At 42.4% G+C, this 27,355-nt stretch overlaps 1 protein-coding gene and 1 pseudogene across 1 annotated transcript in view; both read right to left on the bottom strand.

Annotated features, from left to right (window-relative positions):
- Nucleotides 1-2,342: 2,342 nt before the first annotated feature.
- ATRNL1 (attractin like 1) overlaps nt 2,343-27,355 on the bottom strand; it is a 545,834-nt gene continuing 520,821 nt past the window's right edge. Inside the window, exon 29 of the mRNA XM_036265661.1 lies at nt 2,343-4,423. Coding sequence (XP_036121554.1) covers nt 4,299-4,423 — 125 coding nt within the window. The 3' untranslated portion in view covers nt 2,343-4,298. The remainder of the gene's footprint in view (nt 4,424-27,355) is intronic.
- On the bottom strand, nt 23,760-23,934 carry LOC118632836 (annotated as a pseudogene).

Raw genomic sequence — 27,355 nt, forward strand, 5'->3', positions numbered from 1 at the left:
AAAAAAATTTGAGAAAATTTAAACGTTAAATGTACATGATAATGACACCACTGTAACACCAACCAGATGGCTTAGATTCCTTGGAAAAATATTTAAAGCATTTCGAATTAGAGTGATAACTTCATTACTGAAAGAGATGCTTCTGACTGTTCAGAAAAGCAGCCCTTTGGCCCAGGGCAGTGTTTCCCTAATTTGTCTTAGCATAAGAATCGCTGAGGTGCTTAGGAAGCGTGTTAATCTCCAGGGTCCTATCCAGTCCTTCTGAGTCCCAGTCTCCAGGGAACAGGTAGGGATCTGCACCAGCCCAACGGCTCCATGGTCAAGTTCCACACCCACCCAGGGAAATGGCCAATGGGCTTTGGAAGTCCATCTGTTTAAAAAGTGTATGTGGGGACAATTGGTTCATTTGATCCGTTTTAATTTTTAAAACCTTTTCTATAAAACACTTCGCATCACAGTTTCTGTTGAACGAAAGAAAGATGGCCCATGTGTGACAACCAACTGTAAGGACCGATGTGTCTTTTGCCTAATCTGAAAGTGAAAGCGGCAACTGATGTCCCTGTCTAATGTCACCAGGTGGCCGTTTGCAAGACGCTTGACTAAAACCATATGTATTTTGACAGAGTCAAATCCTCTATTGACCCACATATCACAGTCGTTCTTGAGAAATCTCTATATCCTTGAAATTTAGGAACTTACTCAAGATTTTTATGAAATCTTCATTTTCAAAAATGTATCTGGCTTTTCCCCAGGGTTGAAGAGATGGATGAAAAATGGAAAGATGGATTAATGAAACAATAAGTAGAAAAAGAGGGGCCTGGTGGCCCCGAGATTGTTACAGCAGCTGCCACGCTGCTGGGGCTTCTGTTCACTTCCTTCCAGGCTCCTGGCACACCTGCCAGGGGGCACCCCGCCTCCCTCCCAGGTGAGAAGGCTCAGACGTCCACGGTTAACACCTGCCCAGCACCACGCAGCTCACAGCTGTTCCGACACCTGTTCTCAGGCCCTCCCACCAGTCTGCACTCTGAGTGACCCCGCAGTAGGACCGTCACTCTCTTACCGGGACCAAAGACCATGAGATGGGGGCAGGGGCAGTAAGTATCGATCACACCCTGAAATGTGTCCAGTTTCAGGTTTTCCTGAACATAATACGACAGTGCATGGCGTACATTTTCCTTCTATGTGTTCCCCTAGAATAAATCTTCATTTAAAAGCAATTACAAAAACCCCAATCCTCTTACTGTTTACGAAATGAATCTGTAAGGATGTGCAATCTTCCGACAAGCATTCTCTCGTCGTGTCCATACAGTGCCCCGGGCTCATTTTAAAAACTCCATTCTATTTAACCAAAAATATTCATACGTGGAAGAGTAATAAATCCTAAAATCTAAATAATTTTTCAAAGTCATTCTAAACGGCTATATACAGAATTCCATTAAGGTCATTTTCAAGAGACTCGGTCCTTTACTTGCTAACTTCATGGAGAGTTTCTATGTACTTGTGGTTTGGTTAAGACAAAGGCGAAAATGGAAGCACACACAATTAACGTTGTGATGTGGGGGGGAAATAACACGACACACTCGAAATGATTATCCCTAAGGTCTTTTCCATCCATTGCACCTGAGGGTGAAGAATTTCATTGCCAGTAAAAAACTCTTAAGTTGGGCCCTGGCCTGTTTGGCTCAGCGGTAGAGCGTCGGCCGGCAGACCAATGCGTTACGGGTTCGATTCCACTCAAGGGCACGTACCTCGCTCGGTTGAGGTTCATTTCCAGCCAGGGTTGTGCTGGAGGCAGCCAGTCGATGTGTCCCTCTCACATCTATGTTCATCTCTCTCCCTTTCTCTCCTTCCCACTTTGTCTGAAGATAAACGGGGAAAAATATCCTCAGGTGAGGATTAAAAAAAAAACCAACAACAAAAACCTGGTAAATTGAGAAGATTTTGCATCATTAGTCACGAAGTGAGCAACACTCGGCCCAGGAAGGTATAGTGTGACTTTAACATTGCATTGCATCCCATAATTCTCTAAAATTCAAACTTTCAAGTTTTCAGAACCTGATGGCATTCGAGGTGGATGAAGCTTAACAATTCTTTCATAGTACTTCCTCTTGCTTAGACGCTCAAAAGATACAGCTGAAACAGATTTTGATACAACTCTATGTTTTTGTTATATAAGCTTTCTCTCATGACAATCATTAGAGAATTATACAAATCGGGCATTCATTTTATTTTTAAATGATTATATTTTTGTAATAATCAGTTTTGTCCCTTTATTTTTCCAGAAGAAAAAAAGAACATTTAAAGGGTCCCCCCCCCCAAAAAAGTGAATGATATTGCTTGATTATTTTTAGGAGACATTTACAGACGTGGCTCCCTTTTTTTCAGAGAGAAAATATCACAGGGAGATAAAAACCAGCTTTGCTCCCTCCCCTCAAAAAGAAACAACAACAGGAACAAAGAAACAGAAACAAAACCACAGGCCATAGATAAAATTACTCTAAGAATTAGTCTTATTCTTAATGCATGGAAAATAGCAAAATATCATGCCAACATAAGGAATATATACCATAACTCATAAATGCCTAATTATTAAAACAATGACATAGTCATGATTAGATGCAACCTAGCAATTTTATATACAATGCAACTACATATTGTATGGCCATTCCTGATATATATTACATTCGATCCTCATCAAAGTAAGTGGACTACGTATAAATGGCATTATGAAACCAACATTTTGTGTCACAATAGTGTGTGGCCCGCCACTGCACAGCCGTCACACGCGGGTGACTGTGCATTCGTGTAAACAGTGAAGTTTACCTTCCAGAAATCCAAAGAACATGAAAAGCACATATGTAGTTCTACACATCGATGACGTTTAAATGGCTTTCAGATCGAACAAAACTCTATCGCATGAAGCCGCGTTGGACATCTCTGTGTTCTCTACCAGTATCCTGGAGCCACCCTGACGTTCAGAGCCTACAGCTCCCGACGAGATCTGTAATGCTACTGAGTTCTCATGAACTGTGCTCAAAATGAGGACAGCAATGATCCTATGTCCCCATGGGAATACTGTTTGGCATCCCTTTTCCTTTCTGCCGTAATTCAGAGTTTTGAGTCCTTAGGGATAGGCTGAATGCAGGCAATACCGACCTTGGTGTTTGACGGGAGACTTCGTGCACGACACCAGTGGGTTCATGTTGGAAACCAGAAGCCTGTAGGCGCTCGCCTGCCAAGCCCTTCCCTGCCCGTATTCTCAGCAATGGAGTGGGCGGGAAGGAGCCTGGGTCATATTAGGACTCGGGAGGTGTTGCTCTAGAATACTTTTCATCACGTGTCAAAGGTAGAGGACATCTAGCAGCTAGGAGGAGATGGTCGGAAGGAGAAGGTCCATGCTTATGAAAAGGCAGGTGGATCAGAGCTCTGATCCAGGGGCTCCCTGGCAAGGAACGAATGACCACGTTGGAGCGGCAGGTCACACACTAAAACAACTCGCTCAGCTCTCTTCAGGGCTGTGGTGTTGGAGGCTGTTGGGAAGGAGGGGAAACGGATCGCTGGACAGGCATTTCCATGCTCCGTCGGCTTGATAAGGATTAGGCAGCTGGCACGGATGACAGAAGGTCCTCTTCCCTCGGGTTCTAAGGAACCGCCGGTGAAGTCGCACCCGCCATCCATCCCCACGGACTCACTCAGGTCCGCGTTCCAGTCGGCGGACAGCACTCACTTGCTCTGACTTTGGACATGATACCGTCATGGGAAAGATGGAAATACAGTGCCCACATCCTACCAAATCAAAATCTGGCACTTACATCGAGAGTGAGATAAAACAGCAGTTAAAGCCATTGCAATGTCTTCATTTCCTGTCTCATATACAAGGGATTTAAGTTTGCTTACGAGGCAAAAACTGTACACGTCTCATCGTTCAGGCATTATAAAATGTCTTTCTTTAATATCTCGGGATATAAACAGTTTGGATTATACGAATTACATATTCTTCATCTGCATTAAGAAACAATATACATCTTTTTCCAGAGTAATTTAAAGTTATCTAGGATAAGCCTACAAGAGTCGTAAAACTGACTGGATCACCCACGACCTTTGATCCTGCTACTTCTATAAAACTCATGAACATTCTTTGGCCACTTGGGTTGCTGCCCACGTGGAGGGACTGCACGCGGGTCCTGGGACCGTGTATACAGTTTCACCTCCGTAAAACTTGAGGCCGTAGGCCAGCCTTAAGGGAAGCCATTTACAAGGTAGAACAGTACGAAGGACCCCGGAGGAGCTCCTGTTCCTCAGACACACGTTCCTTGGCGTGTCGAGAGGTGGTGTTTGCGATTCCGGACCCCCGGCGTCTTGTCTTTACTATCCGAAGGCTTCTGCTGAGAAATGTCTACGAGGGCACTGGCGATGGCAAGGCCTGGAAGAAAAGCAAAAAGACCCTTAAGTGTTGGGTTAGATCTTTCTAGCACGGCGACAGGGAGGGCTCAGCGTCCTGCTCTTATTGTCTGACATTCGGTCATCAAACAGTTAGCTGTCTGTGGGAAGTTAGCAAGTAGTGGGTCATTACGTGCAGTGGGTCTTAACTTGGACACGTGCACTTCGCCTGCGGAAAAGATCAATGATTGCCCTGGCCGGTTTGGCTCAGCGGTTAGAGCGTCGGCCCATGGTCCTGAGAGACCCGGGTTCGGTTCCCACTAAGGGCATGTACCTCGGTTTCAGTTTGTTCCCGGCCCTGGTCAGTCGTGCGGGTGGCAGCCACTCGATGTGTTCCTTTCACATCGATGTTTCTCTCTCTCTCTCTCTCTGTTCCTCTCTCTCCCTCCCACTCTACCTGAACAAAAAATGGAAAAATGTCCTCGGGTGAGGATAAAAAAAAAAAAAGAAAAGATCAACGATCCAACGAGGTTTATTGGTTCGGACTTCAGAGCATCACATCCAGTGTGTGACGCAATACCACAGTGAGTAGTGTATGCGACCCACAGCTTAGTTTCCATGTCTGAACACAGGTTTGTGCTGGATGTACGAGGAATTTTCAGTGTGACTGGTGTACTGGTGTGTGTGTGTGTGTGTAACAAAGGTTATTGCATGAAAAATTCTATTTTTTTTTTTTTATCCTCACCTGATGACATTTTTTGCGTTTATCTTCAGATAGAACGGGAGAGAGAGACACACACACACATTGACTGGTTGCCACCCACATGACCCCAACCGGGGCTGGGGACAAACTGCAACCAAGGTACGTGCCCTTAGCGGAAACCGAACCCGGGCCTCTCTAGTCTGCAGGCTGACGCTCTAACTGCTGAGCCAAACTGGCCAGGGCATGACAGATTCTTTTAAAAATGTTAGGATAGTTTTAGGTTTGTATAAAAATTGAACCAATATAACCCTGTCCGGTTTGGCTCAGCGGTTAGAGTGTCGGCCTGCGGACCAGAGAGGCCTGGGTTCGGTTCCCACTAAGGGCACGTACCTCAGTTGCAGGTTGTCCCCGGCCCTGGTTGGGGTCATGTGGGTGGTGACCAGTTGATGTCTCTCTCATATTGATGTTTTTCTCTCTCTCTCTTCCTCCCATTGTATCTGAAGATAAATGCAAAAATGTCCCTGGGTGAGGATTAAAAAAAAAAAAGAACCAATATTGATACATGATAATCGACTAAAGTCCATAGTTTACAGTAGGGTCCACACTTTGCATTGAACAGCTCTATGGGTTTCGGCAAATGCATGATGTCATATAGTCACCATTACAGCATCACACAGAATCGGTTCCCAGCCCTAACAATTCCCCTTCTCCTGGGCCTCTGGCAATCACTGATTTTTAGAAACTGTCTCTATATTTTTGCCTTTTCCAGAATGTCATATAATTGAAATATAAGCCTTTCGGAGTGTGTGTGTGTGTGTGTGGGGGGGGGGGGGTAGACTTATTTCACTTAGAAATATGCCTTTAAGTTGCATTGAATCTTTTTTTTGGCTCAATGGTTCATTTCTTTTTACTGCTGAGTAACATTCCATTGTGTGGATGGACCATGGTTTGTTTATCTGTTGAAGGGTATCCTGATTGCTCCCATTTTGGGCAATTATAAATAAAGCTGCCATGAACATCTATGTGCAGATTTTGTGTGAACAGTTTTCAATTCATAAATACCTAGGTGCATGATCCTTGAGGTGCATGGAAAGCCTATGTTTCAGCTTGGAAAGAAACTGCCACACTGTCTTGCCGAGCGGCTGTGCCCTTTAGCAGTCCCACCAGCAGTGAATGGGCGTTCCTGTGCTCTGCGTCCCTGTCGGCATTTGGTGTTGTCGGGGTTTTGAATTTAGCCCGTCTAATAGGCTGTATTTCATGGTTGTTTTAATTTGCAATTCCCCAGTAACACAATGTTGAGCATCTTGTCATATGCTTTTCTGTTATATGTGTATCTTCTTTGGTGAGGTGTCTGCTCAGATCTTTTGCCTATTTTTAATGGAGCTAGTTGTTTTCTTTTCTTTTTTAAAAAATCTTTATTATTGTAAGTATTACAGATTTCCTCCTTTTCTCCCCACCATTAACGCGCTCCTCTCCACTCCCATCCCCCTCTGCCTTCTCCAAACTTTTGTCTGTGTCCATTGGTCGTGCATATATACATATCAGTTCTTTGTTTTGCCTCTTCCCATCCCCCCCTCGCCCCTTCCTTCTGAGGTTTGTCAGTCTGTTCCCTACTTCCATGTCTCGATTTGTTTTGTTTGTCAGCTTATTTTGTTCACTATATACCACAAGTAAGTGAGATCAAGTAGGTGTCTCTCTCTGACTGGCTTATTTAGCTTTGCATAATGCTCTCCAGCTCCCTCCATGTCATCTCAAAGGGTAAGACATCTCTCTTTCTTACAGCTGCATAGTGTTCCATTGTGTAAATGTAGGCGCTAATGGTTTTCTTATTGTTGTTTTAAGAGATTTATTTTACACTTTGGATACCAGTGCTTTACCAGATATGTGCTTTGCAGTTATTTTCTCCCAGTTTGTGGCTTATCTTTTCATTCTCTTCAACTGGCTTCACGAAGAAGAAAGAAAACCCCCAGGGATACAGTTGTGCTATGCACAAGTAGACAAGGAAGAAAGAGGGCCTGTAGAAATCTAGCTGATAAAGGTCTTAAATCTGAGAAAAGGACCTTGAGTATTACCAGTAGACTATCAACACCAAAGTGACCTCCAGCTCTCATGGGCAATAAAAGAATACTACTGAGTTACGTAGTGGTGCCCACTGATTGATGGCAACACTTGGTAAGCTGTTCGGAGATAGCAAAGAATTTCCTAAATTTTAAAAGCAATGGCTCAAACAGATACTGTGGTTTATCATAGCTACACATGAATCATTTTTGTTTCTGTTGAGTCCCCTATAATTCTTGAGTAAAACAAAATATACCAAATCACCATACTGAACCAAGAGACCAGCCTGCCTTGTGCGGGGTCTTGGGGACTTGACTGATTGAGCTGAACCAAGATGCTCACGGGCATCTTCTCCCATGCTATGGATCTTACCCTGCGTAACTTTCCGTTCGACTATGTCATTCCTGTGGGTCAGTTTATTCTAAGCTGGTTTATAGGGGAAACAACAAGGTTGGGTGAAATATGTGTGGATGTATATGATTGTCTGCGTACGTCTGAGAACAGAAGAGAGGCTGTTTGTGGAGAAGGATGGTATGAGAGGGAAGGGATTTAAACAATTACAGCTAAACTAATAATCTTACATATTTACCTTTCAAGGGTTGCTGTTCAATAATGTACTCTTTCAAGATATTCAGTATTATCCTGAATTTCTTAGAGGTAATACAAGATCAAAGGGTCAAAGCACATATCAACTTCTTACGTGCCCAACGCAGATGTTTTAACCACTTACTCGGCTTCGGGAAATACCTATCTTGTTATTTCTTTAAGGGAGGGAGCTGAAGCACTTTACTTAAGAGAAAAACCACAGACCATGGCTTTGCTAGCCAAGTCACTCAGAAAGCCCTCCAGCTCCCTGAGACCTCCCGGCATACTCCTGTCCTGACTTATGAACTCCTGTCCGTCCATTCCTGACACGCTCTTACCCAGAGACAGCCAAATATGACAAATAATATGTATCTATCTCCTTTAATGTAGACAGACCACTTACACTAATTTCCACCATCGCAGCATCCAAACAGGAGATCATGTTGTTCCCTGAACCGTGGCATGACCTCGCCCGAAGGTGCCGAAAGTCCAGCACGAGCCCATTGCCCTGCGGCTGTTCAGGCCGCTCCCTCTCGGAAGGCGCAGTGCCCGGAGAGAAGTAAACAGTGGGAGTTGCCAAAACAGGGCGTTTTATGCTAATCCGAAGCTGTCTCTCTACCTTTGTGTTTCCGGCTAGATGAAGTCCAAAGCCTAATTAAAGTGGTGTCTCTCACAACATTTCCTGGGTTTACTAATGATCTGTAAGCTTGGAAACACACTCAGTGGAAAATAATAAATCATAAACCGTATTCCAGTTCTTAATTTACAAATGAAATTGCAAATCATGCGTATTTTTAATTTGACAGCTTTTCCCCCTCCCCCTTTCCTATGAAAATGAAAACTCAGCTGCAGTTCCAGGTTCTGTGTCAACAGCAGCATGAGTGGAGGAAAGCACCCATTCCTCCCCCATTGTGTCAGAGGCCACAGGTGACTCAGAGGGTGCTCTAAGGGCTGCTTGCCCAGGTTGGACCTTCTTGATGGGCCACGTGAAGTTTGCCTTTCAGATCTAAGCTTGTGTCCTTTACTGCGCCACGTAGCTTGGGGCACAATGTGAGTTACTCTGCTTCATAAATCCTGTAAGTTTATTAATAAGTAACACAATAATCATAATAGCTATGTGTGTGTGTGTGTGCGTGCGCGTGATTGCACCTAAGTGTCAAATTGGGGGGCACAAGATTTTATTAGTATGCTTGCATGTCTTCATATTTTAAAATTTGGGGAACTTTACACAACAACCACCCAGAAATTGCTAAGTCCTCATTCAACCTCCAAGAGGACCTGGACACAACTGTAAACAAGAGAGATAAGGTCCCTGTCTTTCGGAATTGTCTAGTGAGTGGAAGACTCATTAAAAAAAGAGAGAAAGACAAAATAAAGTAACTTCCATCATTTCCCTTCAGCATACTTTATTGTCAGGAATCTAATTTTCTTAATTGATAAAAAAAAAAAAAAAGCCACGTCAGTAGCTCTTTCAAAAAGACAGTATTATCTGCCTTTCCCTGCGACGTAGTATCTCTATGCTGTTGGGAGACGGAACATACAAACAGGCAACGGCCAGACCAGGGGCAAACACAGAACGCTGGCCACAGCTGCGGCAGCTGCCTGGCAGCCAAGCCCGGATCTACGATAACCTGCATGGAAGCCAGCCGGCCAGGTCGGCCGCTCTCTACAATCACAATCAAGATCAAATCATTAGCCCTGAGCCTCGGGCCCCAAACACCCAGGACTTGATTAACAACTGACAGCTTCTGTCATTTCTGCCCCTGCTTTGACCTGGGGACCAATCAGAGAAAAGAAAATGCGCTCCCCTAACAACCACACAGGGCACCCTGCTTCTAAGGAGCCTGCCTCCAGCGTCCGCAGGCCGACAGCACCCTGCAAGCCTTCTCCTTGTTCACCCTAAAGACTTCCCACACGTGTGCCTCTGTTCATGTCTCTGCCAAAGAACAAGCGAGCTTTGCTGCCCGACTCCCTGGCTATATATAGCAAGTTCTCAATAAATAGCCTTTGCTTGTCATTTGGTTTATTTTCATACTGGTGACAAAGAGCTAAACACAGCTTGGGATCCTTCCTGGATTAAAAAACACACACACACATCAATAAAATAAAAGCACCGTAGAAATAATTTCTCTGCAATGTCCTTAGAGGCAAACGCTTTCTCCTGGTTTAGATTTCCCGGGGAACTGTTTCCTGGTGAGCGGTGATCAGGGGGATGACCCCCGACCCCCATGCAGCAGGGGGAAGTCCTTCCTGCCTCCCAGTAGGACTCTGCGCCGTGGCTCATGCTGGCGCCGTTAGAGTCCCATTAAAATCAGGTCACTCCAGAGGATCATTTTTCAAAACGTCACACAAATCATCCGATGAAATCCACTTATTGTGTTCTCTAGGCCTAGCATAGTTCCTTGTTATCAAAGCAATACAATTAACTGGGGGAACAATTCATTATTTTAGACTGGTGGTCTAAAGGAATTTCATTTACCATGTCAGGACGATGCCCAGACGCTGCGGGCTAGCAGCGTGTCTGTCAAAATAGGCCGGGAGATTCGATAGAAATGCTAGGGCTTAAGTTTTTTTTGTAAATTTTACCTTTCTGCACTTGTAGTTCTTAAAGACCAGACACTATGGCATTTAGATTCTTTTAATATGAATCGTACACCTCCTGCGAAAGCAAGTGTGGTCTTCTGTTTCCTGTTCCGTTCTCCACGGCCCCTTGGCGGATTGCTGGGTTGGATGCGAGGAGCTACCACAGATAATCTCATAAGTAGAAGATGTGCCCAAGTCAGGTCTTTACCCATAGCCTTTGAAATAAAACAATATTTTCTTCCTAAAATTTCAGAACTCTGTTTCTCCATAACCACGTGTCGACATGCCCTCCAGAAAATGCAATGAAAATGTCTAACAGCTAAATATTTGGATGGTGAAAACGCCTTTTTAAACCGCCAAATTTGCAATGAAAACCACCGAGGAGAAAGAAACATCAGGAATTTAGTTATCTTTAGGAAAAAAACTCTAGTTTTTCCTAATGGAAGTAGAATGATCTTAGTAGACTCCAACAGTAACAATCTAATCATAAAATTACTGATGTGTGTGTGTTGTTGTTTTGACAATTATGCAGAACAATTAATAAGTACAGTGATTAAAACGCTGCACATCAAAGCAAATTGCCTTGGAAAGAATATTCTCACTCTATACACAAACACAGCACTTCCATTTTGCATTTGAACAAAGCCTCGGAAAAATCCTTCATTTTGGCATGCCGTCCTCCCCAGTCTGCGTAAGAGCAGGCTGCACTATATATTTTAATTTTCCAGAAAAACAGCTTCATTAGGCGTGAAAGGTTAATTGCAGGTTTAAGTGGCGCTCAGGGAACGGAGCAAGGTCTGCCCTGAACTGCAGTCGGCTCCGGGAAGACTTGAACGAGTGCCGTCGCCAGCTCCTCCTGCCGAAATGCTTTACTACCTCATTTACTCTCTGTCTTCTTTTACGGCTTGTATTTGTAATTCTTCTAAGCCGTTAATGGCTATAGTTTTATTTCACTGTAATCAGATTTAAATGGAAATACCACGCTGGGATGTTTAAATGTTTTCTGTCTGATTGTCTATAGCTGCGTACTACCAATCAGAGCCTCTGCTACCCTTCGCACGGCTGAGAAAGAGACTTTGGGAAACTTTGATGTTACTTAGACTCTGTCTCTTGTGCCGACTCAATGTAACATTCAGTGTGGCCACCCCTGCCAATACGCAACTGGGCCTGGATGCATAATTAGGAAATATGCATTTCCATTTTAATTTATCTTTTGGAAGGCCAGCACAGCTGAAGTCATTGTTAGGCAAAACTCCAAAAGGTTACATTGTTGAACAAAAATTAAAATGCTGCAAGTGCTGAAAACACTGGAATGACAAGTGGACTGGTCCCTTTTGTCCGAGATTTTGAAGAGATATTTCTCTTCGCCTACTAAAAGACAATGACAACTATACACGTTAATGTTTGAGTACAAATGATAAATATATTCTGGTTGTAAATTTTTGTTTGGCCTTGAACCTATCATACTGTTTTAAAATTTCATTTAAAGACACACTGTACAAGTTCTTGGAAATGTAACCCCATGCTAGCACCCCAGATGCCACTTTCTAGATCATTGGCAAGTACTCCCTAAGTTTTATATGAACTGTTCTCTCAGTGGTCACAATGGGCTGGGTAAACAATGACCATTACTGGCTCAAGTCATTGCTGAATGCGAATCTTCATGGTTTCAATAGGTAAATCTTCCTTCAGATCTTATCAATTCTCATTTTAATTACATACCAGAAAATTTTATTTTGAAAAATTTGTGATTTTTTTAAGAGCCACAAACACTACAAAAATCAGCCTTGCAGCTACCTTTCAAAGTTGTTAAATTTCCAGCCCTGCCAGTGTGGCTCAGTGGTTGAGCATTGACCCATGTATTGAGAAGTCGCCGGTTTGATTCCCAGTCAGGGCACATGCCCAGGTTGTGGGCCCAATCCCCAGTGGGGGCATGCAGGAGGTGGCTGATTGATATTCTCTCTCACTGATGTTTCCGTCTCTTTCTCCCTCTCCCTTCCTCTCTAAAAGCAATAAAGAAAAAAATATTTCTTTTTTAAATTTCCAAATAACATTCCCTTTTTCTAAGCCAACTGGGAAAACATTTTCTACTTTTAATTTAAAAAATCTGATATATGATAACTCCTTATTTTAGGCCTTAATAATCCTTAATTTAATTTAACGAATGTACTTACTGCACATTGAAGATGTTGAACTATGGTAGTTTTGTAATAACAGGAATAATTCATTTTCCATTAGGTAGGGACATTTTACTTTAGCATTTCTAGTAGTAAAATGCCATTGGTTGTTTTATATTAAATGAGACTATATGTGAGAGTATTTTATAAACTGTATTAATAATGTATTATACAAAGATAATCATTTCCATTATAAAACAGTACGTTACTACTAATAATATGAAATCACAAATGTCCAGAAAATTCCAAAGTCCTAAGGATAAAATATTATTTGTAGAGCAAAGCATTTCATTCAACTATTATTTCTTGAACGCCTATTATATATATGCTAGGTACTGCTGTGGTCCGTAAGGATTTAGCAGTGAATAAGACAGACAAGACCTAAAAGATTCTGATCTTTATGGAGCTTACATTACAGTGGATCAAGTTCATGTATTCTTTTGACCAAGTTATTATGATGATTAAATGGAAAGGGCTTAGAAATATGTCCCGCACATAAGAGCTCAAAAATGTCCATCATCTGACACAATACTATAGAGAGAGCACCCTAAAGATGCCACCAAAAACTTAGAACTGATAAATGAATTCAGTAAAGTAGCAGGATACAAAATTAATATTCAGAAATTTGTTGCATTATTATGCACCAATAAAGAACTAGCAGAAAGAGAAATTAAGAAAACAATCCCAGTTACAATTACATAAAAAACAAACAAACCTAGAAATAAATTTAACCAAAAAGGTAAAAAAGATCTGTAGTTGGAAAATTATAAGAAATTAAAAAAGAAACAAATAAATGAAAGCATATACCGTGCTCATGGATAAGAGGAATTAATATCATTAAAATGTCTATACTACCCAAAACAATCTATAGATTCAATGCAATCCCTATCAAAATACCAATGACATTTTTTTCCCACAGAACTAGAAAAAATAATCCTAAAGTTTATATGAAACCACAAAAGACCCCAAATAGCTACAGCAATCTTGAGAAAAAAGAACAAAGTTGTATCATGGTACTTGATATCAAACAATACTACCAGGCTACAGAAATCAAACATGATGGTGCTGGCATAAAACCGAAAACTTAGATCAATGGACTAGAATAGAGAAGCCAGAAATAAACCTACACCTACATGGGCAATTAATCTATGACAAAGGAGGCAACAATATACAATGAGGTAAAGACAGTCTATTCAATAAATGTGTGGGGAAAATTGGACAGATACATGCAAATAAATAAAACTAGAACACCTTTTTCACAATGTAAGAGAATAAACTCAAAATAGATTAAAGGCTTAAATGTAAGACTCAAAACCGTAAACTCCTAGAAGAAAACAGACGCAGTAAACTTTCTGAAATTTCTCTTTGTAATATCTCCTCAGGCAAGGGATATAAAAGAAATAATAAGCAAATGGGACTACATCAAACTAAAAAGTTTTTGCACAGTAAAGGAAACCAACAACAAAATGAAAAGACAATATACTAAATGGGAGAAGATGTTCACTAATGATACATCCAATAAGGGGTTAATATCCAAAATTTATAAAAACAAAACAAACAAAAAAAACTAGTACAAGTCAACGCCAAAAAAATCAAACAATCCGCCCTGGCTGGTTTGGCTCAGCGGTTAGAGCGTCGGCCTGCGGTACAGAGAGACCCGGGTTTGGTTCCCGCTAAGGGCACGTGCCTCGTTTGCAGTTTGTCCCCGGCCCTGGTTGGTTGTGTGGGTGGCAACCACTCGATGTGTCCCTTCTCTATCTCTATAGAGAGATGTTTCTCTCTCTATCTCTTCCTCTCTCTCCCTCCCGCTCTGTCTGAACAAAAAATGCAAAAATGTCCTCGGGTGAGGATAAAAAAAAAAAAATCAAACAATCCAATTAAAAAATGGACAAAGACCTGAACAGACACTTCTTCAAAGAGGACATACAGATGGCCAATAGACATACGAAAAGATGTTCAATGTTACTAATCATCATAAACCACAATGAGATATCACCTCACACCTGTCATAATGGCTATCATCAATAAATCAACAAACAGCAAGTGTTGGCAAGGATTTGGGAAAAAGGGACCTCTCATGCACTGTTGGTGGGATTGCAAATCAGCACTAAGGGAAACAGTACAGAGTTTCCTAAAAAATTTAAAAATGGTACTACCATATGACCCAGGAATTCCACTTCCAGGTATATATTTGAAGAAATCTAAAACACTAATTGGAGAAGATATATGCACCCCTATGTTCATTGCAGCATTATTTAAAGTAGGCAAGATATGGAAGCAACCCAAGTGCCCATCAATAGACAAGTGGATAAAGGAGCTGTGCTAATATATATAATGGGATATTACTTGGCCATAAAAAAAAGATTGAAATCTTACCATTTATGACAACACAGATGGACCTAGAAGGTATTATGCCAAGTGAAATGTCATTCAGAAATAGACAAATACCATGTGATTTTACTTATCTGTGGAACCTAGAGAACAAAATAAACAAACAAAACAAACACATTCACAGATACAGGGAACAAACTGCGGGTCGCCAAATGGGATAGGTTTGTGGGGAATGGGAGAAGAAGCTGAAGGGATTAAAAAGTACAAATTGGTAGTTATAAAACAGTCCTGGGGATGTAAAGTACAGCATAGGGAATACAGTCAATAATGTAGTAACTAGGTATGGGGTCAGGTTGGTAATAGAATTATCGGGGATCCTTTTGTAAATTATATAATTGTCTCACCACTATGCTGCACACCTAAAACTAATAAAATAATATTGAATGTCAATACTAATTGAAAATCAAAATGTTAAAAATGTCCATCATGATGATGATCATCATCAACGAGTGAGAAATTTGAAGTCAAATAGGAAGCAGTAGACAAAACACCGGGCACTCAAGATTTTGTCTCTATCCTTTAGTAGCATGCATGCATTCATTCATTCATAACCTAGTATTCATTCATTCATTCATTCATTCATTCATTCATAACCTAGTCTCCCTTCCTTCCTTCCTTCCTTCCTTCCTTCCTTCCTTCCTTCCTTCCTTCCTTCCTTCCTTCCTTCCTTCCTTCCTTCCTTCATAACGTAGTATGCCTACCATGTGGAATGCCAAATGAAGGACAACACTTGAAAGAAACATGGAGTAACAGACAGTATCCATTTAGAGCAACACTGTCAATGAGGTGTTAAGTCCTCAAGCCAAATTATTTTGATGTCTTGAATAATAAAATTGAGAACTTGCTCATGAAGATATAGATGACTTATGAGTGCTTCCCACTCATTAAAAATGCAAAAATATTTGAAACTGATAATGGGAAAATAGAATGACAGCCTTGAACAAACCATTGTTTATGTTAATATTGCTTGTATTGCTGGAAATATTACTAATAATGAACTGTTATACATTTTTTACAGTTAAAAATAATTTCACATTCATTATCCAGGTTGTTCCTTAAGACTGTTCTGTTAGAAGTAGGTCAGGAAGCTATTTTTATCTTTGCTGTGCAGATGGCCACAAAGAGGCACAGAATGATTACATGACTAATTCAGGCTCACACAGCCCATGGTAGTGGTGGGATCCAAACCCAGGACTCCAGGTCCCTTGACTCGTACTCTACTGACTTTAGTGCCATTGGAAGCAAACTGCTGCTTTGGTACAAATGACTCTGAATCAAAAGGAAAAGAAACACAAAAATCGGTAGGGGTGTGAAATCAATTATAGGCAAAGGCATTAACTAATGCTGATGGTAATAAAAACAAGTATAATCATATGAAAAACAACTATTGTGTTAACATTGATTGAATGCTTACTAAACGCCACACACTGCCCTCAGCACTTGGAGGCATATTTTACCCATCTGTGCAGCAGAAAGGAGTGGATGACAATACAGGTTATATCCATAAACATGTATTGAGGGCATGTTGCAGGCAGCATAGTTAAAACTGGTTGTTCTCAAAGAGTTATTACCAAATGGCATCAGGCTAGGGCAAGAAGGCAGGAGCTCCTAGGTTTGCTAACAGCTGCACAGAGACAAATTCTATGAAGTAGGCACAAGGCATGGAGGACAGACAGAGGTGAAATCTCTGAGACGGGTGTGGAGGTCAACGATTCCTTGTGGACATGATCTCTGCGCTGAGGTTTGAAAGATGGGAAGGAACTAGGCAGATGATGAACCCTAGCATAAGGGAGGTGGTGTGTTCTGGGTACAGGGAACTACGCATTCAACAGTATTAAGAGGAGAGTATTTGGGAAAGTTCAGAACATTTGCCATGGCTGGAACACAGGTGTAAATAAGAGAACGGTGAGAGAGAAGACAGGTATGCAGAAGGGGGGCCATAAAACGGCCTTAGGTATCAAACTGGGCAATAGATTTTTAATCTGCAAGCCTGAAAGAGCCATGGAATGATTTTCAGTAATGAAGAGGCATCATCAGACTTTTATTTCAAAGAGACAACTTGAATAGTAGCAAGAAGGATAGACTGGAGTGTGTGTGGGCAGGTGAGACTACTATCATTATTATTATTATTATTTAAACTATATAAATATTTTTCTTTACTGATTTTAGAGAGAGAGGAAGGGAGAGGGAGAGAGAAAAATCTATGAGAAAGAACATTGATTGGCCGCCTCCTGCATGCCCCCCACTGGGGATCGGACCCACAACCTGGGCATGTGCCTTGACCAGGAATCAAAGGTGGCCTCTTGGTGCCTGGGTCAACGCTCAACCAGCGAGCTACACCACTGGACAACACTACTATTATTAAAACCAGATAAGAAAGCAGCAATGAGGACAGAGAAGTGGGGTGAATAGGACAGATAGGTAGAAGAGATTAATAGGGGAGGTGAAAACTAGGGAGGAATCTGGATGACTTCCAGCTCTCTGGCTTGGGTGGCTGAGCAGATGCAGGAGGAACAGGAAGAGCTGGGTGTGCAGAACGGTGGTGGACCATTGGTTCAGTTCTGGATGTACCTGTGGCGTGGGGCATCTTAGCCGAGATGTCTAGTTGGATGTGCAGGTGTGAAGCTCAGGGATAAAGTCCAGCCCAGATGTGTAGAGTTGGGGTTATTTGCATGGATGGACTCTGCAGACCCTGGACTTGTACAAGTAGGTACCACCACTGTTGCCATAGTTAAAACCTGAAGTCATAGTGACGTAACCACACGAAGTTTGGTTCTCACTACCGGAAGTCCCAGGAGGGCGATCCTGCCTGGTGTCAGCAGGTACATGTGGGGAAGGGCCCGCAGCAGCATCTGTCTGTGTGGTTACTCAGGGACCCAGAATGGTGATGCTTCTGCCATCTTCAGTCTGGGTTCTACGGTTGCCTTGGGTGTTGACGTCTTGGTGGCAGGTGGGAGATGAGAAGGTAGAAAACCTCCTTCCAGACCACCTTGGGCTGGATAAGCTCATAATTCTGTTTCAATATCATCAGCTAGTACTACTTCCCAGAGACAACTGTCTCCGGGGGGAGGGGTCACATCCTGGGTGGAGAGCTAGCAGTCTCTGCCACCGGAGTGGATGAGGCCACCCTGGCACAAAGAACAGAATAGAAGGAGAGAAGACCAAGAGAGGACTGATGACGGAGGAGGAATGCCCACGAGAAGACGGGAACACCCTGAGGGGTAGGAGAATGACAGGACTGAGACTCTCCACACACCCATTAAGACCAGTCAGTGGCTACTCACAACCTGCGCATCCTGTTTTTGTTTGCAACAAACAGTCCCCAGATTCCATGGCAACTGTAAGCCAGCCGGGTTCGTGGCTTCCAAGCTTTACTTGATGCAAAATCCAGAATGTCTCTTGAGAGATTTCTCTTGGAAGGAAGTTGGAGGAGGTGGCTGCTAGGTCACTTCTGGCTCCACGCATTTATGGCTTCAGCAGGCCAGCAGCAAGGACCTGGATGTCACCGCTGGCCTCCTCGCCCACGGGTGCTCTCTGGGCAGCAGAGTGGGCTGCCACAGGTGAAGTCAGGGGCTGGCTGGCTTCAAGGACTTTCTTGCTAGGGCTATGCATTTATTGCTGCTAGCTAAGGACTTTCGGATCACTGGATATAGTTCTACCACACTGGTGATAGCAGGCATGGTTTGTACTTTGTTAGGTGTGGTTCTATGATGTCAACAACATGGGTCAAGAAACTGGCTGTAAGTCTCCTACCAGAGGAGTGAAGAGACTGGGCAGTGTCCATGATCAGGCTGGGACGTGATCTTATGTCTCGGAATCTCCAAACAACCTAAAAGAATTTTCTAAAGTTTAGCTTTCTAATTCTTTACATTATTATGCAATTTTGTCTTTAAATCTCTGCCTACACCCCTCTTGATAGCACTTTGAAGATAGAGACTATGTTTTTATTCACCCTTTTTTTTTTATCCTCACCTGAGGACATTTTTCCATTTTTTGTTCAGGTAGAGTGGGAGGGAGAGAGAGGAACAGAGAGAGAGACAGAAAGAAACATCGATGTGAAAGGAACACATCGAGTGGCTGCCACCCGCACGACCGACCAGGGACGGGGACAAACTGCAACCGAGGTACATGCCCTTAGCGGGAACTGAACCCGGGTCTCTCTGGATCGCAGGCCGATGCTCTAACCACTGAGCCAAACCAGCCAGGGCTTTATTCACCTTTCTATCCCATACTTAGTCTAAGAGAGGTGTCAACACATGATATTGGAAGGAGAACTCGGTGATAGACCACGATGCTCTGTGCTGCTAAGGAAGGGGCTTCCGATTAGAAGAGTCAGTGTCACTTTACCTTCAAGGTGTTTGGAAATATCGGTTCTCCTATGTTTCTCTAATCCTGGCATTTAGTTGCAGAGAAGGTACTAAGTGAGGGTGGGGGTGACGGTGGGGACACTGCAGGGCAGGGTCAGGGGAGGGGGTGACACTGCAGCACTGTGTGGCTGTATTAATCTACAGCCCAAGGTGACCGGGGAGATGCTCCTGCACGGTGCCAGCTGCGCTTCAGCCGTGTTCACGCCCCGACAGTGAGAGCAGACTGGGGGCTCCGCCCAGCGCCGTGGTCAACCCATCTCCAAACGGCTTTAATATCCGTGGCTGTGTGTGCAACAGTGAGGAAAAATGGAAACAGCTGCCACACTTGCTTGGCATCAAAGCAGCTCAACGATCCAATATCTTCGTTGGAAGACCCGCCGTCCGCTTCCCTGGGCTCCGGAAGGAACCACCTCCCAGGAGGAAACATTGGTTCGCCTTTCACGCTCTAGTCTTTCCCTGGAGATGCTGAGACACAAACGCATTTTGCTTGTAGCTCAGATACTTATTTATAAGAAACCAGATTAAGATTTAAAGCAGGGTAAAATAGTGTCGGGTGGCGATGGGAAGTATTGCTGTCCACAGCACGTATGTAAGAGGGCTTGGGAGGACAGGACACTGAACGTCAGAAGACAAGCCAGCAGCCACAGCGGTGAATCCCAGCGCTGCCAAGGGTGATGCTGCTGCTGCCCTGTGTTCGCAGCAATCACTATTTTTAAATAATGTCAACATGAAAAGAAACTGAAAATACACAACTGCCTCTGCAAAGTCAAAATACTATTTTAACAAACTCCAGGGGTAAAATAGACGTATGCCTTTTATATAAAACCCGCAGATCATAAGGGGGGGTGGGGGAAGAGATACAATTATGCAAATCCTCGCTTGTAGCCATTTGGATGAAACGGAGGAAAAAAATGCTACACAGAATCCCGATTTTACCATGAATGTTGTTATAAATTGCTTAGACCTTATCAAAAGTTATTACAGATAACTTAATGGCCAAAGGCATTTTAACAAAAACAGATGTCTGTGGCCAAAATGATCCCTGATTAAGTTTCTTTTGCTGAAGGAAAAGGCGGTGTAGTTGGACAGTGTATTTCTCAGAACAGACTTCAAACCATTCCGCTGACATTTGCTAAGTGGTCCAGGGCCCAGATAGCACACATTCTCCCCAGTAATTCATAACGGGGACTTTCAAAAAGGATTTTGTTTAAATGACCCTCTTTAATCTATCAGGGTCGTATAAAAGAAGCTTTCATTCTCCAAAGCAATCTTGGGAGTCTGACTGAGCATGTCCCATAAATGCTAACCTTTCTGTGCAAAAAAAAAGTATCATTTTACCCCACTTTGCCTTTGGGGACAATCAAAGCCCTGGCCTCCGAGCTACTGTAACCCGAGAAGTGTCACAAAGAGTCAGCACTAGTGGGAACCTTTTAAACTCTACAGGCGGGTAAATCATGGAGAGAGCAGACTTGAGAGATCTGGAACTTTCTGATGTTATATCCAGGGGGATAAACACGGCCCTGAATTCACGCCAAGCTGTCTCCAGCCACAGAGAGAATTCTCACAGATTGGTTCCACAATCCCTGACCAGTTTCCTGAGTGATTTGCCCAGTGTGTCTGTAAAAGGGTCTTCTTGCTCACCGCAGGTCCCTCGGAAGGTGGCCATGGAAAGGGTTAAGAGATGGAAGGGGATAGAAATTCCTATCGGCACATGTCATTACAGACGGCTGCTGGAGGGAGAATCAGAAAGTCATCTGCAGCGAGATGGACGACGTTGCCCACTTTATTAGGCGTGTTCACTTTGGATGTTATCTCCCTACTTTCAGTAAGTGCCGTAGCTGGCACCAAGATGAAAACACTTGCTTCCAGGTCAATAAAGGAAGTCTCTTATGATCAATGGAGATTAGAGCAGGGTCTTCTGAGCGGTGTGGGCTCTGGGCTGCATTCTCTAAAGGGTTTTCAAATTCGTCTTACTCTGAGGTCTGGGCAAGGGGCCAGTGCACCACCCAGATGCCGCTGACATTCAGCCCAGTGGTCAATGAGTTCCCATAATTAGAGAATTTTTTTGTTAGTAAAGGAAACACTTACATTTTAGAGGTATTGTATTTATTAACAATGTAGAGAAATATAGCAGAAGTGCCATCAAGCTTTAAAAAACCGATGGACACAGATAATAGTGGGGTGAAAGTGGGGGTGGGGTCAATGGGGGAAAAGGGGACATCTGTAATACTTTCAACAATAAAGACAAAGTTTTAGAAAAGCAGATCTATTTCATCAGATTTAGTTTCATATTATTTTACTTCAAATCCTTAATTATTAAAGTTGGAGAAATGAAAATTATACTTTTTATTTGCAAAGGTATTTAGGACTTTCCCTAAACAATATCAAAAAGGATCTTGAAAGGAGAAACTATAAATAGCTGATTTATAAATGACAAAGTAAGTTGAGTCACCCCCTTTCTTTGGTAAAAGACCACCTTTTGAGAAGTGTTTGGACAAACTGGGATCATGATCATCAGCACAAAAGACAATCCTCTGAATAAGTTCAGATTTGAATTAATTATATTACATTCCCATTTCACTTTCTGGAGTTGCACATAGTCAACTAGTGTTTTTTAAATCCTCACTCCAAGGGTATTTTTTCATTGATTTTTTTTTTTTTAGATAGAGTGAGAAGGAAGGAGGGAGGGAGGGAGGGAGGGAGGGAGGGAGGAAGGGAGGAAAGGAAGGAGAGAGGGAGGGAGGGAGGGAGACACAGAGGGAGACAGGGAGGAAAGGAAGGCGAGAAACATTGATGTGAGACCCTGGGGTCTGGGGATTGAACCTGAGCCTGCAACCATGGCAGGTGCCCTTGACCAGGACTGGAACCTGTGATTCTTGGGCCCCCAGGCCAATGCTCTAACCACTGAGAAAACCAGCCAGGGCCCAACCAGTTGTTTTTATTTCTTTGACCAACTACTCATTGAGAGAAGAGAATGGAGAAGTAAAAATACTGTTCTGGAGCCAATGAGCCACAATGCCAAAGGAATATCATTTTTTTCCCCAGAGAGCTAGAATAATCTGCAAGAAGGGAAGGTCAGTGTACAGAAAAGACAGATCCTAACACTCATGACGAGATATCTACGGTCCAGCAGCGATCACTTTCGGCGGCATATCCACAGCGTCCTTTGCAGGAGGCGGTCAACAGTGATCTCCAAACATCGCGGAGCTGCCCGAGATGACATGCCTGTCTTTGTGCAGAACGCCTTCCGTGGCCTGAACTGACCCAGCTGAAGCAGGAACAGCTTAGCTCGCTCAGATCTAAAATTAAATTTTAATTCCAATAAAAGCAATGATTAAATTGTAGGTTGTTGAACTGCTTGGCTGTTTGACTGAACTGTGCAGACCAGTCTCCAGCAACGGTGCCTTCGTGGTCGGACCAGATTGTGTCCTGAGGCTTATGGCCCAACGTGAAGAGGTGTCACACCCCGACTCTGGGCCCGGCCAGTGTTCAGAGGTGTCATCCTACATGGCAGGCGCAACCTATGGGGAAACATCCCATACATCTCTAGAATTACTGTGGGATGAAACAGACTGTTCGGTAATTTTAACAAATTTGGGGAAAGGCCAGCTTAGAAGAAGAAAATGGCATAGGATGCTCCATGAAGGGGACTTGACACATGGAGCACTGGTATTCAGGTGTGAATCGGACACAGCTAATGAAGCCCAGCCACAGCCCAAGTCCAAGGACATGAGAGAAGATCTCCTCAGCTCCCTGAAATGGCCAACATTAGAATATGCGTGACTCTGGTCCATATTCTACGAAAGGGTTTCAGGAACCACCAAACTCCACAAGGTGCTTCTTCCACACGGGTCACTCAACCTTCCTCAAACGTTTGTGCTGGTTTGCTATCGGGAAAGAAAGGTGAACTGAAGAGAGAGAATATCTATTCTTTTATATACAAAAGCCATCTGTGCAAATCTCCATCTTTAACATCTTGACGTGTGTTTTGTTCTACCATTACTCAAAATTAGCTTTACTATAAAAGTTCATATTAATTATCCCATAACGTAGTCTAATCACTGCTGACATTTTGAAAGAAGATGTTAAGGAAGCCAAGATAAAAGCTAAAATGTGGGTGAAAAATAGTACATATGTTCCTCATTAAAGGCTGGGGTGTTCCTCCGGGAGTTCACGTTCTCTTAAAGTAAAACCCAACAATGAGGACCATGGAGGCAGGATCGACTACCCGGGCCCTCTGACTTACCCAAGCATGGAGCCTTCATACCGGGCCCTTCTCTAGTTCTTAGGTGAGGAGCCAAAAAGGATTTTGGATGTATTTCAGTTTTAACTTAATTGTTTTATTAATTTTTATGACTTTTAGTATGACATAAAAATAGTATGGAATGTATCCAAGATTTACACATTAGAGTGCTCTTTCTCAATTTAAATGATTAGCCTTAGGATTAAGTGAGCACTAAATCTAACCTGGCACTACCTGTTATTATTTTATTTTATTTTATTTTTCTCTAAGGGGAGAGCGTGAATGCTTAGAAACACCACAAATTTCGCAGCGGAGTTTCCCGCCTTCAGGGGATCATGGGGGGGGGGGCGGGGAAGGGGGGGAGGCAGCGACCCCGAAGGGCCAGGGCGGGTCTTGCCCCGGGAAAGCACCTGTGCGATCATGACATCTCCCCTACCAGGTAAGTGCGGCACCACCTCTTACATCTAGTGAACATTGCAAACATTCATCTTAAAAACCCAAGTACTTTATTTATTTATTTATTTTAATTAATTTTTTTTTATCCTCACCCGAGGACATTTTTGCATTTATCTTCAGACAGAGCAGGAGGGAGAGAGGGAGGAAGAGAGAGAGAAACATCAACGTGAGAGAGACACACTGAGTGGTCACCACCCACACGATCCCAACCAGGGCCGGGGACAAACTGCCACCGAGGTACATGCCCTTAGCGGGAACCGAACCCGGGTCTCTCTGGACCGCAGGCCGACGCTCCAACCGCTGAGCCAAACTGGCCAGGCCCCCACGTACTTTAATTAAACGAAAATTCCAAACCCCCAGTATGAAACAGATGTAGTCAAACTTTGCTTCTATCAATGTTCCCGTTTAAAAATGTGAGCATAATTAACCCCTATAGTTTCTGCTTATTTAGTCAATATAAAAAGTCAATACATTTAATAAAAGCGTAAAGTTTACCATAAAAAAGTCAAAATTTCTCCTCACTGAACTGAGTGAAAACCAAGCAGAAATGCAATTAAAATACAAAAAGCAAGAGAGGATACTGCTTTTGATTCTCTCACGTTCTTCAGGATAAATATTCTAGAAACGGGAGCTTACAGAGAGTTATGGCAAAAAACACAGGGATTCAGTGTGGTTCCCACAGTCCCATGGAAGTACACTGAGATCATCTTAAACATGGGAGAGAATGAAGCTCATAGGATACATTCCTAAAATCGGACTAAGAAAGACACTTTCTATATACATAAATACATACATATATTCGTGGGTTGGTAGACTAAGTCCTAAGGACCAATAAGCTGAAAAATATCCTTGTTTAATTTATACTGGTACTTTTTGTATAATCAGTATGAACATGAGCAAAATACTTCCTCATTTAAATAAAGAGTTTTACTTCCAGTTTCGATGAGAATATTCAAACAAAAGAAAAGACAGTGATTATCAAAAACTGAATCTGAGGCCCTTGGTTTCAGGTAACTAATCAATAGAATATGATTAGTATTCAGACTAATTTTTTAGTCAGGGATACATAACTTTTTTCTCAGGGATACATAAAACCAGACATTTATTAAGGACATTTTCCGAGTTTTATCCAAGGCGGTTCATTCAGGCTTCACTATAGAACATTACATTTTAATGACTTGGTGTTGAAGTTACATGAATTTTATGTAAGGCAAAGCTTGTGAAGTCTAAGATTTTCTTTCCACCCATGTTACTAAAATTTGTATTTGAATATAGTTCCTTTCATTAACATTAAATCAGTTAGCTCTAATTTATGAAAAAGGACTGCTAAGTTTTAACACAATAGTTTGCATAGCTTTAATTTGCATTCACGAAGAAAACACAATAAATTAATTTGCTACTTGGAAAGAATCTGACGAATGCATTAATCACAAAGAAACGACATTAGGTTTTCTTTACCCTTTCTCACACAGATAGATGTAAGATAAGAGGCCACTGCGTTAACATTCTGGAAGGAGGAGGAGATGCAATGATAGGAAGGGGGATATTCTTAGAACCGGAGAATTGGAGCTGGAAGGAATTTCAGAAATTCCCTGGTTTAGCAAATGGGGACAGAAGAGTTCCACCTCCCAAACTGTCCAGGGAGCAGAGCAGTGAAGAGGAATTTTTTTTTTTTTCCATTTTCTCCTTTGGAAACCACCACAAAAGTAAGAATTATTCCAGGACTGACTAATTGGCTCCTAAATGACTTCGGTTCCTCCCCAACCAAGCTACTTCTTGTCTCCAAGTTTCTGAGAGCACAGTCTGAACTCAGAGATGAAGCTGAATTATAACATGAAACATTTATCGCAGAAATTAGATTATTTTTGTAAAGCATGAACACGGCACTAAAACTATTCCCAACACCTACACTGCACACGGGTTCCTTTGACAAGTCCTTGAAATGCTGTCAAATACATTTACAGGTTTGGATCACTGTGAAAAGGTTTGGATGAAAGAAAATTCAACAGCAATGTATTGTATTGTAAATATTTCTCTAATTTAGCTATTTGTCTTTTTGGGTTTTTTTTTTTTCCCCTCTTAGAATCACATATTTTTTTTTCATATCCTCACCCAAGGATATTTTTCCATTTATCTTCAGATAGAGTGGGGGGAGGGGGGAGAGAGAGAGAAACATCAATGTGACAGAGACACATCGACTGGCTGCCTCCCTCACAACCCCGACAGAGCCGGGGATGAACCGCAGCCGAGGTACGCGCCCTTGACTGGAATCAAACCTGGGACTCACTGGTCTGTGGGCTGACGCTCCAACCACTGAGCCAAACTGGCCAGGGTTGCATCACACTTTTGCTTTTAGATGCAGCTCGAGTCACAGATCATCCTTATGATTCCTAGGCCGTTTGACTCCTAAGTGCTGCTGATAATAGACCTTCCCCACTTACCATAGGAGGCGTTCCTATGTCGTCTTTGTCTTTAACGTACATTTTAGTATTATTAAGAAAATACAAAAGAAATGACGAAAAGCAATAGTAATCACTATATTCTTAGCAAATGTTCAAACTATATTAGTCACTTTTGAATGAAGTGTTATTCTAAGTGTTGACCCACTAGGAACATATTATATGTGTACATGTGTCTGTGCGGGTAGCATATATAGTATGCATGTAGTGAAAATAACATGCATATGTTAATTACTGGGTTACAGGAAGGTGTGGCTATAATAATTTATATCATGGGGCCACTTCACCATTATTAGAAACATTTCAATCTTTAAGTAAAGGCTTTGACAAGAAAATACATACAGTGCACACAGAATGGTCTTAACAAGAACAAATCAAAGAGCTTTTTGTGATTCACACATGTTGAATCACAAAAATAATTAATATTCTCCCTTTACTGTGGGGTAAAGAAGCACTACTACCACCCGGCCGGTGTGGCTCAGTGGTTGAGCATCAACCCATGCACCAAGAGGTCGCTGGTTTGATTCCCGTTCAGGGCACATGCCCAGGTTGTGGGCCCGATCCCCAGTGGGGGTCATGCAGGAGGCGGCCAATTGATTTTCTCTTTCATGAATGTTTCTCTCTCTCTCTCTCTCTCCCCCTCTCACTTCCTGTCTCTCTAAAATCAATAAAGAAAAAATATGAAAAAAAAAAAGAAGCAGCACTAATATCTTAATGATATGAAGATAATAATCCATGCACCTACTTACTGGACATAGGTTGTATTTTCCTTGGGCTAAAAATTCTAAATAATTTTTAATCCATTTGACCTTTGTTTCTGTAGAATAAACTTAATTTCTTCTATTCTTTTCTCTATGTTATTCTTTATGTAAAAGAGGTTGCTTTATTTCTGATTTACTTCTTAGTTAAAAAAAATTTAAATCTGCTCTTATAGTACCACATAAGCCAGCATG

Source organism: Molossus molossus, unplaced genomic scaffold (genome assembly GCF_014108415.1).
Source record: "Molossus molossus isolate mMolMol1 unplaced genomic scaffold, mMolMol1.p scaffold_m16_p_17, whole genome shotgun sequence".
Classification (NCBI taxonomy): domain Eukaryota; kingdom Metazoa; phylum Chordata; class Mammalia; order Chiroptera; family Molossidae; genus Molossus; species Molossus molossus.